General features: G+C 41.7%; 1 protein-coding gene and 1 long non-coding RNA gene across 2 annotated transcripts; both read right to left on the bottom strand.

The window, feature by feature from the left end:
* Positions 1 to 2,991: 2,991 nt before the first annotated feature.
* Positions 2,992 to 3,997, bottom strand: LOC141069554 (uncharacterized). Its single transcript, XR_012226590.1, has 3 exons — positions 3,842 to 3,997; positions 3,694 to 3,751; positions 2,992 to 3,235 (listed from the first exon to the last, which is right to left on the bottom strand). It is a non-coding gene; the product is annotated as an uncharacterized lncRNA (long non-coding RNA).
* Positions 3,998 to 13,347: 9,350 nt separating this feature from the next.
* LOC141069546 (glutathione S-transferase theta-1-like) lies at positions 13,348 to 18,569 on the bottom strand. Its single transcript, XM_073559200.1, has 3 exons — positions 18,456 to 18,569; positions 15,057 to 15,233; positions 13,348 to 13,990 (listed from the first exon to the last, which is right to left on the bottom strand). The coding sequence occupies exons 1-3, from the start codon at positions 18,567 to 18,569 to the stop codon at positions 13,745 to 13,747; spliced, it is 537 nt and encodes a 178-aa protein (XP_073415301.1). The 3' UTR covers positions 13,348 to 13,744.
* Positions 18,570 to 18,787: the final 218 nt, after the last annotated feature.

Here is an 18,787-nt window from a genome sequence, read left to right as displayed (position 1 = left end):
TTTTGACACCTGGGGGGCTCTGCTAATTCAACTTTTCCAGCAAAAATTGCAATCCAAAAGTCAAACATTGCACCTTCCCTTCCGAGCCCTGCCATATGCCCCTTGAGAAAGGTACGCCGAAACGCGCATCGGGGCGGGTGGCTCTGTCTGGCAAGGCTGCTTCACTCCTTTTCAGGTATCTGTTTTACTCTTTATTACTATAGTGCGCCATTAGCGCTATGAGCTTACTATGTTATTGCTTCACTGGGGTATATTTGCTGTGGTGATTTGTAAATGTTTGCTATTTGCTTCAGGAGTGTTGTGCTATACCTACATTTATATAAAGTTTATGCATATTGATTTTGACAGACCCACCCTGGGCCTCATATATGTGGTTACAACAGCTATTTTCTATCTTCTAGCCCCACTGTTTGCCTGTTTGTCTGTACAATTTTTAATATTATTATTATTATTATTATTTATTGTTATAGCGCCATTTATTCCATGGCGCTTTACATGTGAGGGGGGTATACATAAAAACAAGTACAATAATACTTTGTGAATAAATAAATCTCTTTTATTCTTTGACCTTATGGCTGGATTCTCTTTTGTCTGTGACATATGCCCAAACAGTAGTTTCTGACCCCATGCAGGGTATCAGCATACTCAGAATATGGAACACACAAATATATTGTACAATTTTTCCTCTTACCCATGTAAAAATATTTAATTTTCATGACCCAATATTATAAGCTTCTGTCAACCCCTGTAGGTTCAACATTGGTTATCACCAGTCTATAAAATTCCTTGAAAGGTGTAGTTTCCAAAATGGATCACTAGTGGGGTATTTCTGTGGTTTTGGCACCTTTTTTGGGCTCTGCAAATGCAACAATGTGTCAGCAATCTATTCCAGCCCTGCCATGTGCTGCAACAATAGTTTCTGACCACATGAGGTAAAAAATGACAACAAACTGTGGAGTCCATTTTCTCCTTTAAACATTGTGAAAATTAAACATTTGGGGCCGAAGCAACATTTTCGTTAAATAAAAAAAAAAATGTGCGATAATTTTTCATCTCTTTCTTCCTAATTAATTCCTGGAAAGCACATAAAGGGTTAAACTTTTAAACTTTCTGAATGCGGTTGAAGGGGTGCAGATTTTTAAATGGAGTCTTATTTGGGGTTTTCTGACAAACAGGCCCCTCAGTCACGTGAAAAGTGAAGTGGACTTTAAAAATATAGTTTTTTGTAAACTGCATTTAATAAAAATGAAAACTTGCTGTTAAAATGCGGATGTAAGGTAGATATGTGATGAATGTTATTTGTTATATATATTGTGTGGTATGTCTATGGTTATATTCGTAAACATTCAAAGTTCAAAAACTGTTAATTTTTGTTGTCAAATTATTATTTTTTATAAATAAACACAAATTGTAACAGCATAAATTTACCACTACCGTAAAGTACAATGTCACTAAAAAAAATAACCTTAAACTCACTGGGATATGCTGAAGCTCCAGTTATTGCCTCATAAAGTGACACTGGTCACAGTTGAAAAATTTGGCTTTGTCAAAGGTGAAAAATGGGCTTCGACGGGAAGAGGTTTAGATGCTATCACAAAGGTTCTGTCCGCATTTTTACATCTAAATTCAAATTGTGATGACAAAGATGTTGCCCTGGATTTTACTATAATGTCGATGTCACAATAGTTTTAGTCTTGGCTCAACTGGGATGATGTCTCCATGGTGCTGGTGTGGGTTCTACTGCGGTGACTTCATACTGGGTGGGATCTATCGTAAGGAGGTCTCAATGCTGCTGCTCTGGTTCCTGCTATAAAGCAGCGTTCACACATTCAGTATTTGTGAAATCAGGAGTGGAACAGTCTGAGGAAAAGTATAATAGAAACCCGTCACCACTTCTGTATTTATCACCCACTCTTGGTTTTGGCTTACAAATACTGAGGTAATGTACTGACCAAATACTGAACGTGGCCCAAGAGTGTCACAATGATACTTGTGTTTGTTCTGCTGTGGTGATGATATAATACTTCTGGTCTGCATTATACAATGATTAAATGTCAAAATGGTGTCACACAGTCTTGTTACACTTTAAAGGGGATTGTCCTGGATTTTCTTTTATTATAACGAGGGTTTAAACAGGAAATAAACATAATAATACCCCCCCGTCCCCAGGTCCATCAACACCTCTATGTTTATTGTTATTATTGACAGGCTGCAGTGATGATGTCACAACTCCAGAGGATGTGACCGCTGCAGTCAGACACTGAGTTTAGCAGCTCATGACCTCATCGTTGGCAAAAACATAGCGGAGCAGTCATGCTGGACCTAGAGAGGATAAGTATTGGCTTGTATGTTATTGTGTGTGCCTGCAATTTTGTATTAAGAGAAAAAGAAAAAAAATTCTGGGACAATCCCTTTAAGCAGCGATTTGTGAAATTCATTAGGTATTATATAAGTAGATGGGGGTCACAGATTAAAGCTGCAGAGCGGTCTAAATGATTTTACAACAACTCCAATACATGAGATCCAAATTTAAAGAAAGTATTTTAATTTTGATGTCTATAGCGGCTAACTGCACTGTCTCCCACTGGGTGACATCCACTCATCTTTTATTGGCAGAACATTGGCTAACTTGAGCTTTTGCCAGATTCTCCCTGATTTCTCAGCAGATATCCTTCAAATGATCTACAGATTGAACTACGCAAGTCAGTTACAGAACTAGAAAAAGAACCAAAGTAAAGATCAAGCCCAAGGACAGAGTCCTCCTACAGATGGGTTATGCTCAACTGCAGGTGGAAGTTGTGCCACCTAGTCAGAGATGTAAGAGTTAGAGTCCCGTTTCACATAGTGACGCACGAGCGATCCCGACAACAATACGACTTGGTAGGGATCGCTGGTGCGTCGCTACATGGTCGCTAGTAAGCTGCCAAACAGGGAGATCTCTTCAACAACGCACCAGCGAACCTGACAACGATAAGACCTGGTAAGGATAGCTGGTGCGTTGTCACACAGCAGCTAGTCAGTAGATAAACAGTCGCACTCAAGTGTGGATTAATCTTGCAAAAAAATCTTGAAGATTTTGTGAAATTTTTGGATTTTTATTTTATTTCAAATGCATCAAATAGTGTAACACCGCAGACAAAAGAAGTATCCAAAATGTGAGTATAATATCATAATCCAGGATATGAGTATACTATGGTTACGTTTCGACCTACTAAGAGGCCTTTCTCAAACCATACTGAAAAATAAAATAAAAAGCAATTACAACAATGAATATGGACGACAAACTCGCGGAAAGCTGGAAAAGAAAAAATAAACATGAGAAAAATGTGAAAATTTTTTTTAAAAAATATTTAAAAAAAAAAATATTAACAAAAAAAACACAACAGAAAAGTAGTGCAAAAAAAAACCCTAAAGGCGAAACATATATCTATACAAATTTAAGCACAACAACATAAAGGTCCCTAGGGCAATTAGGAAAATGTCATATAGAGAGTAAAAAAATTAAATTAAGCAAGTGCTAGAGAGACTATTGGCCACAAGTCAATTTTAACATTCTAGGCATCAGGAGTAACAATGGGGATAAGCAGCAGACCTAGATGAGACATATTATAGTATTGTCTCTGTACATGATGAAATAACAGGGGTGGTGGAAACACAAGGCAGGCAAATAAGGCAGATATACTGAGTACTAACCTCAAGTAGTGTCAAGGAAAAGATTAATTAGAGCATTTTCAGAAGTCCCAAACAGGGGCTGTAGAAGAAAACATGAGAAATGAATGTGGAGAAGAAAAAAATGGATCAGAAGGAGATGTTATGCACCAGGTGGTGCTGCAGAGCTGACCTGATGGCATGGGAGCAGCCTGGACCTGCGGTGTTATAAGTGTGTGCTCAAGAAAGCACGGTATATATATGTGTATTAAGAAGGTGCAGGATGATGACGTCATAAAGCCAACGTGGCTAGAGCGTCCTGGCGTCTGTATGGGGTTTGCGGCATAGGGAGGGAGAGAGAGCAGGGGGAGGTCAGGCTGAGGGCAGTATGTGTTTGGAAGAAGGCATGCGGTAGCTCAGAGCAGTACCTGCACTGTTGAAGGAGAGACTCAGTAGTAGAGGGAGGGGTGAGAAGGGGAGAGAACAGTTTATGCTAAATGAGAGAGAGGAAGGAATGAAGTTGGAAATGTGTAAATAAATAAAAAAGAAGTAGAGGGGAAGAAAAAGAAAGATAAGAAAAGCGGGTTAATAAATAAGAAGAAGGGATATAGGTAAAAAAGAGGGGGGGGGAAGGAAAAAGGGGAAAAAATAAAACCTGGAAAAAAATAAATGAAATGGGAAAAATAAATTGAAAAAATAAAAAGTAGAAAAATTTAAAAAAATAAAAAATAAATAGTAAGATGAAAATAAAGAACAAAAAATAAAAAATTGAAAAAATAAATTAATTAATGTCTTCAACATCTCATCCTACACCCTTAGCCCGTTAGAGCTGTCTGTTCTTCAAAAAGGCTTATCATTCTGTCCCACCCCTCCTTGGGATAAATTCCAGCTATCACAAGATCTACAGAACTTTTTTCGGAAGATTCGCCTTAAAACGCATTTTGGACTGGAACCAGTCACCCCAGGGTACAGGTCCCCTCCAATTGGGGGGAACCCCATTCCCGATTTATCCATCTCTTCCCTCGGTCTACGCAACCCCAGTAACTTCTCTCCACCACACACCTTTCATGCTGTTGAGGCTTTTATTGATGTAGTCCAGAAAGACATAGAATACATTTTAGCTGAACACGAAAAAGGTTTATTACCTACACATAGTAACATTACCCCTATAGAGAGACAAGCCATTGATTCCCTAAAGAATAATAAATCAATAATCATCAAACCGGCTGACAAGGGAGGAGCCATTGTCATCCAAAATTTCTCCGACTATATGGATGAAATTTCACGTCAACTTTCTGATTCCTCCACATACCAGAAAATTTCCCGTGATCCTACACCACGCATTAAGCTCCTAATTGACGACGTCCTTGACAGGTATCTGACCCTAAAAACCATTGATTCCAAAACCGTCATATTTCTCAAAAATTCTAACCCAGTCATCCCTGTATTCTACACATTACCCAAAATTCACAAGTCTCTACTTAAACCTCCTGGCCGCCCTATCGTTGCCTCTACTGATTCAATCTTCTCCCCAATCTCCACCTTTTTAGAAAAAATCTTGACCCCTCTTACCAAAACTACCAAGTCCTTTGTCCTAGATACAGGTCACTTTCTCTCCTTTATTCGACAAATTGACAATATCCCTCCGGAATGTCTCCTAGTCACCCTGGATGTCAAAAGCTTATATACTTCTATAGATCACGACCTAGGGATTAGTGCTACCAAAACCCTCCTTGAGTCCTCTGACCTTTCCCACAACTCCATTCAGCTTTGTATTGATCTCCTGTCCATCATCTTGAAAGAAAATTTCTTTCTCTTTGGGGACCAATTTTATCTACAGTGCCGCGGGACCGCAATGGGCGCTAACGTAGCACCTGCTTACGCTAATGCCTACATGAATGATTTTGAATGTTCCTATGTCTACAATAATACCCTTTTCAAAACATACAGCCAATGTTGGCTACGATATATCCACGATATTTTTTGTCTATGGCTGGGTACCCTCGATGACTTACTTTCCTTCACGGAACATCTTAATTCTATCAGACCTGAATTACAGTTCACCCTTAATTGCAATTCTTCACAGATCTCTTTCCTGGATACACTAGTAATCAAGTCCTGCATTGGTACACTCTCTACTGATCTATATGTTAAACCCACCGACTCCAACAACCTTCTTCATTACACAAGCTGTCACCCTGCCTCTACCAAGGATAGTCTCCCCCGTTCTCAGTTCACACGCGTTACTAGAATTGTCACAGACCCTACTCTGGCTCCCATTTGCCTCAATGAAATGTCAGACAAATTCAAAGTAAGGCATTATCCCACCAAACTTCTTGAAAGTGAAACACGCCGTGCCCTGGAACCTTGCCCTCTGCAACCATCTCAACCCAAAGGCGAACGTGTCACCTTCGTACACACCCACCATCCTGTTATGCCCAAAATTTATCACATTATCCACAAACATTGGTCAATTCTACCTAGATCCTATCCCCACATTGAGGCATTTAAAACACCAGCACTTATGTGCAAACGCCGTCCTAGAAATATCCAAGATGAGCTGGTCAGAGCCGATATTGGTAGTCTAACTAGAACTCCTAGACAGACCTTTCTTGGAACTGAACGAAAGGGCACATTTCCCTGTCTTGGGTGCGCTTGTTGCTCCAATGTGATCAAGGGGAGCGACATAACACATCCACATACTGGCAAACGCTATGGCATCAGGGGCTTTTTTACATGTGACACGAACTATGTGGTTTTCCTAATTAAGTGCCCCTGTGGCCTTTTATACGTTGGTGAAACTACTCAGCACGTACACGACAGAATTTCGAGCCATAAATCAACTATCCGGTGCAAGAAGACTTGGCTTCCAATCCCATATCACTTCATCAACGCCAACCACTCAGTATCTCAACTCAGGTTCCAGGTTATAGAAAAAGTTGAAAGACCGCGCAGGGGAGGTGACCACATCAAGCTCCTAAAATCAAAGGAATCCTTCTGGATATATAGGTTACAGACTTTGGCCCCTAAAGGCCTTAACCGTGAGTTGGACCTTAGCCCGCATTAGTTCCTTGGATTTCTACCTATTTTATGCATCTTTGGTTTAAGCATGTATTCACATATATTATTAACCTAATATTATGTTGTCTTTTTATCCCTTAGGGTGGTGGAATGGCGGCTTTCCATCTCATTGTATCTCAATTCTTTTTATTTCTTTATCTTACAGATCCACTAATTTTTTTTTTTTCCCCTCCCCCGCATGGGTGAGTATTCCCGTATATAAATTTCTTTTTTCTATTTTCATTTTTTATTTTTCATCCGTTTTTCGTTCTTTTTCTTCTTTCCCCTTTTTTATTATTATTATTATTATTATTATTATTATTATTATTATTATTATTTTATTCCCTTTTTCCCCCTTTTTTTCACATTTTCTCTCAAATTCTATCATTAATTTATTTTTTCAATTTTTTATTTTTTGTTCTTTATTTTCATCTTACTATTTATTTTTTATTTTTTTAAATTTTTCTACTTTTTATTTTTTCAATTTATTTTTCCCATTTCATTTATTTTTTTCCATGTTTTATTTTTTCCCCTTTTTCCTTCCCCCCCCCTCTTTTTTACTTATATCCCTTCTTCTTATTTATTAACCCGCTTTTCTTATCTTTCTTTTTCTTCCCCTCTACTTCTTTTTTATTTATTTACACATTTCCAACTTCATTCCTTCCTCTCTCTCATTTATCATAAACTGTTCTCTCCCCTTCTCACCCCTCCCTCTACTACTGAGTCTCTCCTTCAACAGTGCAGGTACTGCTCTGAGCGACCACATGACTTCTTCCAAACACACACTGCCCTCAGCCTGACCTCCCTCTGCTCTCCCTCCCTCCCTATGCCGCAAACCCCATACAGACGCCAGGACGCTCTAGCCACGTTGGCTTTATGACGTCATCATCCTGCACCTTCTTAATACACATATATATACCGTGCTTTCTTGAGCACACACTTATAACACCGCAGGTCCAGGCTGCTCCCATGCCATCAGGTCAGCTCTGCAGCACCACCTGGTGCATAACATCTCCTTCTGATCCATTTTTTTCTTCTCCACATTCATTTCTCATGTTTTCTCCTACAGCCCCTGTTTGGGACTTCTGAAAATGCTCTAATTAATCTTTTCCTTGACACTACTTGAGGTTAGTACTCAGTATATCTGCCTTATTTGCCTGCCTTGTGTTTCCACCACCCCTGTTATTTCATCATGTACAGAGACAATACTATAATATGTCTCATCTAGGTCTGCTGCTTATCCCCATTGTTACTCCTGATGCCTAGAATGTTAAAATTGACTTGTGGCTAGTGTTGAGCATTCCGATACCGCAAGTATCGGGTATCGGCCGATACTTGCTGTATCGGAATTCCGATACCGACTTCCGATATTTTTTCAATATCGGAATTCGGCATCGGAATCGGAAGTTCAAAGTTGATTGACAGCCTGACGTCATCATGATGCGCGGTGTGTGCGCATCATGATGCGCCGTCATTTCGGGCCTTCCGGGGGTCTCTGCCGGCCTGCCGGGGGGCTGTGTGGACTGCCCGGGGTCTGTACCGGCCTGCCGGGGGGCTGTGCCGGCCTGCCGGTGGTCTGTGCACCCTGTGGGGGTCTGTACCGGCCTGCCGGGGGGCTGTGCCGGCCTGCCGGTGGTCTGTGCACCCTGTGGGGGTCTGTGCCGGCCTGCCGGGGGGCTGTGCTGATGTCCGGGGGTCTGTGCAAGCATCGTCCGATGGGACTACAAGTCCCATCTGGCGATGCCTGCTACCATGACAGTGATTGACACATTAGCCAATGATGGGACAGTAGTAGTCCCATCATCCGGCTAATGTGTTAAATGTTAAAAAAAAAAAAAAATACTACATACATACTACATGCATGCTACATACATACTACATGCATGCTACATACATACTACATGCATGCTACATACATACTACATACTACATGCTACATACATACTACATATATACTACATGCATGCTACATGCTACATACATGCTACATACATACTACATACATACTACATGCATGCTACATACATACATACTACATACATGCTACATACATGCTACATACATGCTACATACATGCTACATACATACTGCATGCTACATACATACTACATGCATGCTACATACATACTACATACATACTACATACATACATACTACATGCATGCTACATACATGCTACATGCATGCTACATACATACTACATGCTACATACATACCACATACATACTACATACATACTACATATATACTACATGCATGCTACATACATACTACATGCTACATACATACCACATACATACTACATACATGCTACATGCTACATACATACTACATATATACTACATGCATGCTACATACATACTACATATATACTACATGCATGCTACATACATACTGCATGCTACATGCATGCTACATACATACTACATACATACTACATGCTACATACATACCACATATATACTACATACATACAATACATTCATACAATACATACATAGACATACAGTACATATAACATAGAGTAACATACTTACCAATACTTGTCACATTGTTCCCCGAAGCCATTGTCTTTTCCGGAATAAATATTAACATAACAAACCACAAAAATACTCACCCACGATCCGAAGCAGTCCACGAGTGTGTCCCACGACGATCTTGGGTAGAGAACTGCAGCATCAGCTGATGCTGCCGTTCTCTACGGGCTGCAGGAATCCAATGACGGAAGGTAGGTATCCTTCCGCACTGTATTCCTCCGCCACTTAAAAAAAAAAAAAAGTCCCTAGTCTCACTTTATGCCATTGCTGTGTGGGAATTTCCCACGCAGCAATGGCATAAAGTGAGACTAGGGACTTTTTTTTTTTTAAGTGGCGGAGGAATACAGTGCGGAAGGATACCTACCTTCCGTCATTGGATTCCTGCAGCCCGTAGAGAACGGCAGCATCATCTGATGCTGCAGTTCTCTACCCAAGGTCGTCGTGGGACACACTCGAGGACTGCTTCGGATCGTGGGTGAGTATTTTTGTGGTTTGTTATGTTAATATTTATTCCGGAAAAGACAATGGCTTCGGGGAACAATGTGACAAGTATTGGTAAGTATGTTACTCTATGTTATATGTACTGTATGTCTATGTATGTATTGTATGAATGTATTGTATGTATGTAGTATATATGTGGTATGTATGTAGCATGTAGTATGTATGTAGCATGCATGTAGCATGCAGTATGTATGTAGCATGCATGTAGTATGTATGTAGCATGTAGTATGTATGTAGTATGTATGTAGTATGTATGTAGTATGTATGTAGTATGTATGTAGTATGTATGTAGCATGCATGTAGTATATATGTAGTATGTATGTAGCATGCATGTAGTATATATGTAGTATGTATGTAGTATGTATGTGGTATGTATGTAGCATGTAGTATGTATGTAGCATGCATGTAGTATATATGTAGTATGTATGTAGCATGTAGCATGTATGTGGTATGTATGTAGCATGTAGTATGTATGTAGCATGCATGTAGTATATATGTAGTATGTATGTAGTATGTATGTGGTATGTATGTAGCATGTAGCATGCATGTAGTATGTATGTAGCATGTAGTATGTATGTAGTATGTATGTAGCATGCATGTAGTATGTATGTAGTATGTATGTAGTATGTATATATGTAGTATGTATGTAGCATGTAATTTTTTTTTTTTTTTTTTTACATTCAACACATTAGCCGGATGATGGGACTACTACTGTCCCATCATTGGCTAATGTGTCAATCACTGTCATGGTAGCAGGCATCGCCCGATGGGACTTGTAGTCCCATCGGACGATGCCTGCACAGACCCCCGAAGCCTGCACAGCCCCCCGGCAGGCCGGCACAGCCCCCCGGAGCCTGCACAGACCACCGGCAGGCCGGCACAGCCCCCCGGCAGGCCGGCACAGACCACCGGAGCCTGCACAGCCCCCCCGGCAGGCCGGCACAGCCCCCCGGAGCCTGCACAGACCACCGGCAGGCCGGCACAGCCCCCCGGCAGGCCGGCACAGCCCACCGGAGCCTGCACAGATCACCGGCAGGCCGGCACAGCCCCCCGGCAGGCCGGCACAGACCACCGGAGCCTGCACAGACCCCCTGGCAGGTCGGCACAGCCCCCCGAAAGGCCCGTACAGACCCCAGAGAGGCTGTACAAGGCAAAAACAGGGTTTTTCTTATTCCGATACCGGAAGTCCCATAGACTTGAATGGGACTTCCGGTATCGGAATCGGCGATACCGATACTTTTTTTAAAGATCGGCCGATCCATTCCGATTCGATACTTTGAAGTATCGGACGGTATCGCTCAACTCTACTTGTGGCCAATAGTCTCTCTAGCACTTGCTTAATTTAATTTTTTTACTCTCTATATGACATTTTCCTAATTGCCCTAGGGACCTTTATGTTGTTGTGCTTAAATTTGTATAGATATATGTTTCGCCTTTAGGGTTTTTTTTGCACTACTTTTCTGTTGTGTTTTTTTTGTTAGTATTTTTTAAAAAAAATATTTTTTAAAAATTTTTTTCACATTTTTCTCATGTTTATTTTTTCTTTTCCAGCTTTCCGCGAGTTTGTCGTCCATATTCATTGTTGTAATTGCTTTTTATTTTATTTTTCAGTATGGTTTGAGAAAGGCCTCTTAGTAGGTCGAAACGTAACCATAGTATACTCATATCCTGGATTACGATATTATACTCACATTTTGGATACTTCTTTTGTCTGCGGTGTTACACTATTTGATGCATTTGAAATAAAATAAAAATCCAAAAATTTCACAAAATCTTCAAGATTTTTTGCAAGATTAATCCACACTTGAGTGCGACTGTTTATCTACTGACTACTGTTTGTGGACCCTCCACGTACAGTCAGCACCTATCTCCTCCACAGCAAGAGTGCGCGTCTTTCTTCTTTTGTCACACAGCAGCTATTCTGACCGATTCCAGCCTGCGTCCCTGAGTTCTGCATCACTAACGAGGTCGCTCATCGTTGTCAAACACAGCGATGCATGCTGGCCAGCGGGACGCCGACGGTGAAAAAATGGCCCAGGACATTCCAGCATCAGCGATATCCAACGGGGGTCGGTCGTCGCTATGTGTCACATGTAGCGAGACCGCTGGCGAGATCGCTGTTGCGTCACAAAATCGGTGACGCATCAGCAATCTCGCTAGCAATCTCGCTATGTGAGACGGGGCCTTTATTGTCAGAGAGGTAACAGTAGATATTGATCTGGAATGCAATTACACCTACAGTTTGACTGCTAGTCTCAGAGTAAGAGACTAATCACTGAAATGAGTACCCAATTCCTGCGGAACAATTTTGAAATTCAAGAATGAATGGAAGCAGCCAGTGCATGCTCAGTAACTAGCGGTGACGTCACTGCTAGTTACTGAGCATGCGCTGGCTGCTTCCATTCATTCTACAGTAGTTTACAGTCGTGAGCAGCTGTGTTAGCTCTGCCTGTAAACTGGTTAACCCCCGAGAAGGATTTACGCCATGGGACGTGACCGAACGCCGGACAGGTAATGTATATTGTTGCTTTATTATTTTCACCTTTTTTACAGGAGATTGATGGCGTCGCAATGGAATTAGGAGTGTAATAAAGATTTTAAAACTGTGTGTAGTGTATTCTTTCATTTAAATACTTTGCTCTTATTGTGTGTGTGTGTGTGTGTGTGTGTGTTTATTTAACCCTTGACTGACCCTAGGATTAGTAATGGAGAGGTGTCTTATTGACACCTCTCCATTACTAATCCGGGCTTAATGTCACCTTACAATAGAAAGGTGGCATTAACCCCTTATTACCCCACTTGCCACTGCTATAAGGCAAGTGGGAAGAATCGGGCAAAGCTCCAGAATAGGCGCATCTAATAGATGAGCCTTTTCTGGACAGCTGGGGGCTGCTGTTTTTAGGCTGTGGGGGGTCAAGATCAATGGCCCCTTACCAGCCTGAGAATATCAGCCCTCAGCTGTCAGCTTTAGTCAGGTTGGTTGTCAAAAATAGGGGGGACCTCACACCGGTTTTTAGAATTATTTATTTAAATAATTAAACAGCGTGGGAACCCCTCTATTCTTGAGAACCAACCTTGATGAAGCTGACAGCTGTAAGTTTCATCTGGTTGGTTCACAAACTGAGAGGGACCCCACGTCGGGTTTTCATTCATTCTTTCTTTCCTGCTCGCTGATGCCGGCAGAGCAGGAGAGAAGAATGACAGCCGCGTTTAGCACTAGTCGCAGGGGTACAGCGTTACATTAGCGTTTCTTAACCGGCAGCCGTCAGTGAGCACGGAGGACAGTGTGAACTGTTCTCCGTGTGCACAACGTGTTGCGGGCCGTGTGTCCATGTTAAGACGGACAGGTCAGCATATTTTGCACACTGACACACGGTCCGTGACAACATGCTGACATGTGCATAGACCCATTCATTTGAAAGGGTCTACGTGTGTCAGTGTCTCCAGTACATGAGAAAACTGTCACTACAAGTACCGGAGCCACTGACGTGTGAAAGAGGCCATAGCTAGATTTTAGCAACCTTACACAGGTAAGGCAGTAATATAGAAATATAGTGGGTAACACACAGAAGGAGGGTTTCAGGGCGAGTCTTTTCTCCACTCCAGTTAGCATTCAGTCCAATAGGAAAAGGTCAGAAGGTGGACTCAAGAAGAGCCCCACAGCGCAAGGAACCAAAGTGTCAGAAGAGCAAAAGTACATTTTCATAATAGACTTTATTTTCATAAGATCTATATGTAAACGCTGAGTAGTCAGTTAGCCCCTTTCCCTGCGGCATCAGGTCAACAGCTTGGATAAAGCCCCAGTACGTAGCACTTGGTGAAAACTAAGACAGATATACAAGGATGATGAAATAGGAAAACTTCAACAAAATAATCTAGTGTAGCAGAAAATAACCGAATCTCAACCTATAGATGCATATAGCTGGAATCATAGCACTTTAAATGCAATAAAAAAGTGCTTTTAACATACATTTTTTTTATTAAATGATGCTGCTCACTTATGAAATGTATGTACTCAGATCACTTTCCTGCTCATACAGTAGCTTGGAGCTTTTGATATGCCAATCTAATCTGGCTTTAAATCCCTTTTTGAGCTCAGGAGGGAGTGACTGAAGCTCCTTGAAATGCATTATTGATTCATGTGCTTCTTTGAACAGATCTGCTCCGACTGCTTCCTCCACTCTTTGCTTCCAGGCTGACAACTTGGGCTTGTCCTCAAAAACATCAATCCCAAATGAAATTGGCTGTAAATAAAAGAGTTGTGATAATATACTAGATATTAAAGGAAACATCCAATTCCTGATGCGCAAACCAAGATGATCTCACACTTCCAATGTAAGAGAGGGGCCATCGGACCCACTCTGCATGCCGGGATCACACAACTCTAATGTTCAAGCCCAACTTTTGCTAGAAAGTTGAGCGCTCGGGCATAAGGGCCTGTTCTGCAGACTTCTGACAATTCATAGTTATTCATAATTCGTAAAATCACCAGTCTGGGGCTGCCCATTCTTTTATTAATTTAAAAGGGTAGCCCACCTTTTATTAAAAAAGTAAATAAGGTAGCCCTAGTTTGGCGATTGGATCTCTTTAAGCCCTTCTGTAAACAAACAATTACTCAAGTTGCAGATCAGATAGGCATTAAAAGGAATCTGTCGGTCGATTCATGCTTCTCAAACCACCGCAAGCATGAATGAGAATATGGATACAGATTGCAGCCAGGTATAATTTTCTATATAGATTGAAGAACTGGCTGGGGAGCATAGGCAGAGATGAGACCAGTCCTGTGCCGTACCTGGCTGTCTTTTCCCAGGACCACTCCAGGCAATTGACAAGTCTTTCGACATTAAAGAGACCTGTCAATCACCTGGAGCACTGGCCTAATCTCATATCTGTCTATTGTTCTGGGTCGGCTCTTTAAACTAACTTTTCTAGAAATAGAGCATTTCAGATAATTTTATGCCTAGCTAAAATAGTTCATTCTGCGGGTGTTTGGGCAGCAGGAATTACGCTCTCCTTTAAAAGGTGGTTGTCTCCTATTGGACAACTTATAATAATATCACTTCAGGGCCCCATAAGAAAAAAAAAAGATGAATACTGCTCTCCTACCACAGTTGCACTGTTTCAGAGATGATGGCGATTGTTGTATCACAGCACTGACCATCACATGACCCGCTGGCAATAGCAATGCCAACATGAATGGAAGGGTATCCACTGTTTCATTTTAAATGGGGCCCAGAAATGATTGAGCAGTGGTTGTCCAGTAGAGATTTTAGGGGGGAAAACAAAATAGAGCAAATAGTATTTACTCACCTGCATAATTTCTACAATAGCAACCAAATCCGCAATGGAGATCTCATCTCCTGCAAAGAATTGTTTGTCCTGCAGGAATTTATTTTCTATGGCTGTCAAAGTGCCATTAAGCTCAAAAACAGCAGGATTTAAATTTTCAGGTGCGGCTTCATGACCAAGGACATATGGAGTCAAGCCCTGGAACAAAAATGAAAAAGTACTTGGAATTTATTACAGCAAATCTAATTTACAATCACAAATTGACAGTATGCATTTCAGATATAAAAGGCAGGATGCCCACAGAATTACTGAAAACACCTTGCACCACCATAACTTGCTGATTGCTTAGGGGGGGCCCTCCACTGGGAGTCCTGTTATCCTGACACTTTCAAGTGCTCTGCTTAACCCCTTAACAACCGCCGATAAGCCTTATTCCTCAGCACCGCTTTTTAACGGCGCTCAGAAATAAGGGTATATCGCCCCCCAGAGTTGGAATTTGTCTGGGGTCTCGGCTACCAGGGGTAGCCGAGACCCCAGAGAACATGATTTGAGTCAGTTTTTACCAACCCCAGTGTTGCGATCGCTGTTATTAAAGGAATAACGGCGGCCACAAAAAAAGTCCGCTTTTTCAATTAATTTCTCTCTCCTCTGATGTGATCGCACATCAGAGGAGAGAGAAATCGGGTCCCTCGATCCTCCCCCAGTACCTTTTGGTGTCCCTGCATCCCCCGAAGTCCCCATGCTGGCGGCATCTTCTTCCGGGAAGAAAATGGTGGGCGCACGCGCAGTGCGCCAGCCAAGACCTGCCAATCGGCAACAATAGGACATTTTTCCTATTGGTGCATTTTAATCAGTGTGATAGGCTCTATCACAGTGATCAAAATAAAAAAATAGTAGAACAACCCCCCTTTATCACCCTCTTAGTTAGGTAAATATAATAAACTAAGAAAAATGTATTTATTTCCATTTTTCCATTAGGATTAGGGTTGGGCTAAAGTTAGGGTTGGGCTAAAATTAGGGTTGAGCTAAAGTTAGGGTTGTGGGTATGGTTGGGATTACGGTTAGGGTTGGGATTAGGGGTGTATTAGGGTTAGGTTTGTGGTTAAGGTTGGGATTAGGGTTAGGAGTGTGTTGGAGTTAGTGTTGTGGTTAGGGTTATAGTTAGGGTTGGGGGGGTTCCACTGTTTAGGTACATCAAGAGGTCTCCAAACGCGACATGGTGCCACCATTGATTCCAGCCAATTTTGCGTTCAAAAAGTCAAACAGTGGGGTGTGGCCTGAGCTGGCGATGGTGTAACACGCACGGCTCAGGATCTCTGAGGAGGCATCTCCTAAAGCGACAAATAAAGCAAAAGAAAAGCTCTCTCTTCGATAACCCATGAAAGGATTGTTTTCTCGTTACTCAGAGGTACATTCTGATACCCCTTGTCTGAGCTTTGGACATGAAAAAATACATTTTTGAAATCTGAGGCCTTTTCCCGCCATTTTACTGCAAGGTGACACCATTTTGAACCGTGAGTGAAAAAATCCTTTCCCTCCTCTCTCTACATTACCCACCGGCTGTCCTTGTCCTCAGAAAAAGTATCTCCATGCTTGTCTACCACATTTTAAAGATTATTATTGCCATTTGGAGATATTTTTTTACAAAAATCCTATCATATAGCAGCTGATTGGCGGAAGGATACAAAATAGTCCGCACCCTGTGCCTGATCTGACAGGATTTCTCTCGTTGCATAATTAAAAGACGTTTACTTTTTTTTTGAGAATCTCCTCTTGTCTGTTTTAGACCCTTTGGAAGTCCCAAGGTGTCCTAATTTAGCTATATTCCCCTGCTTTGTGCGAGGCTGCGGGAGCTATAACGGCTGCGGAGGGATCTCTTTCATCTCAACGTCCTATCTCAAGTACGCCATTTTCCTGTCATAACAGATCTGTGAGGCGGAAGGACACAAAATAGTTTGTGATTTGTGCCTATTTCTATGTTACCTCCGCTCCCCACCACTCCTGTGCGGCTCCACTGGGGTGATCTGCCTTTCTTCAGCGGTGCCGTGTATCAGCTGCCAGCTCCCCTGTTGCATATTTTATGAGCGGGGACTGACGTCACTGAGCCCTGTGTGAAGACTAGCCGCCTGTCACGGCTGCATTTAAAGTCACAGTCTATATCGGCGCGCAGTTAATAAAGGATTTTACTGTATGCATCATACAATATTAAAAGTGCCATCTGATTCTGTGGTGTATCTCATTCCTCACGGTCCCTTTTATAAAAAGGCATAGGAAGACACAAGAATTTTCTATATTTTTAACGTTTATTCAGTATCAACATCACCAATAATATCAACTCTCTCTAATATATCCCTGCAAGGCAGGATTCAAAAAAAGGGCACAAGATGAGTCACAAGGCTACTCCAGTGCCCAAATCAACGAAAGTGTCTAATACGACTCCTCAAAAAGCACAAAAATTTCAGGATTCTTACAATCCTCACTTTAAAGATCAAGTGGATATCATTAACCCATTTAAGGCCAGATCTCCTCATAAAGAGGTCATGGATACATCTCTCTCATCAAAAAGGAAAAATCCTGGTAAAACTTCTGAAAAATTCACATCGCCAGCCGAAGCTTCAAGTCCTGAGTATGGAGATAATTCACCAAACTTTTCGCCGGAAAGGTCAAAATTTAAGATGGATAACACCAATCCTAATCCTTCCCAAAATCTGGATGTTATATCCATACACTCTTACATGGATACTCTCGCCCAGAAAATCACATCCAGTATGTCTCAATCATTTGAAAAACAAAATAAAATTTTACAGTCCACCTTGGATAAATTTAGCAGCAGGTTAGACAACCACGAAAAACGGCTAACTGTAGTGGAAGAACACACTGATGATTTATCAAAAGACACCCATGACCTCAACTTTGAATTTCACAGACTTAAAATTAAAGTTGCAGATATAGAAGACAGGAACAGACGAAATAACTTGAAAATAAAAGGAATACAAGAATCTATCTCACCGGATAAACTAGAAGACTTCGTCAAGACAATTTTCAAAAAATTACTACCGACACTTACAGACCAAGATCTCATCACAGATAGGATCCACAGACTTCCCAAACCACGGAATATCGATAAAGGTCTACCTAGAGATACCATCTTAAGGGTACACTTCTTCAAGATTAAGGAAAAAATTCAACAATCGGTTAAAGATCTAGGAGGTTTTCCAGAACCCTATGCTCACCTTCAGCTATTTACGGATCTTTCAAAGCGTGGCAGGGCTGGGAGTGCAGGTCCATGTACAGGGTCAGGTCCGACATGATACCAGACAGTCCTGTACTCGGCAGTGAGAGGCTCTTGGAAGGGTCTCTGGTTATACTCTGCAATACCCACGCCCACGGCACAGAGTCTCGCCCACCCGATGCTCTCACCTTTGTGCTGCCTGTGGCTCCATTTAGGGCTAATTGCACGGGGTCACATTGTGGCTGCATGGCTGACAAAGCTCCACACTGCCGAGATTCCTCATGCATCCTGGTCACTGCCATTTTGCTCTAAACCTCCTGTCAGGATTCTTCAAGAATTTCCTCCACATAGATAAACACTTGACGTTGGTATTGTCAAGTGGTTTACCTCAGAGGAGACCAAGCTTTCCCCCGTTACCCCTGCATGACCATGAAAACCCCCACCCCCTGACCGGCGCCAACTAATACACGGACACAAGTATTTTTCTTTGGAATTTTTATGGCCACAGCAGCCTTTTTTA

Source organism: Dendrobates tinctorius, unplaced genomic scaffold (genome assembly GCF_039654945.1).
Source record: "Dendrobates tinctorius isolate UK_male_01 unplaced genomic scaffold, ASM3965494v1 ptg000265l, whole genome shotgun sequence".
Taxonomy (NCBI): domain Eukaryota; kingdom Metazoa; phylum Chordata; class Amphibia; order Anura; family Dendrobatidae; genus Dendrobates; species Dendrobates tinctorius.
The sequence above is the reverse complement of the archived record's forward strand: the minus strand, read 5'-3'. Positions and strand labels throughout refer to the sequence as shown.

What these genes read in the sequence shown, in the direction of transcription:
- LOC141069546 (XM_073559200.1), bottom strand. Translation starts at nt 18,569, where the DNA reads ATGGCAGTGACCAGGATGCATGAGGAATCTCGGCAGTGTGGAGCTTTG. An exon ending in GAGCCACAGGCAGCACAAAG is followed by an intron (nt 15,234 to 18,455) that starts GTGAGAGCATCG and finishes TTTTTGTTCCAG; the next exon opens with GGCTTGACTCCATATGTCCT. An exon ending in CTATTGTAGAAATTATGCAG is followed by an intron (nt 13,991 to 15,056) that starts GTGAGTAAATAC and finishes TTTTATTTACAG; the next exon opens with CCAATTTCATTTGGGATTGA.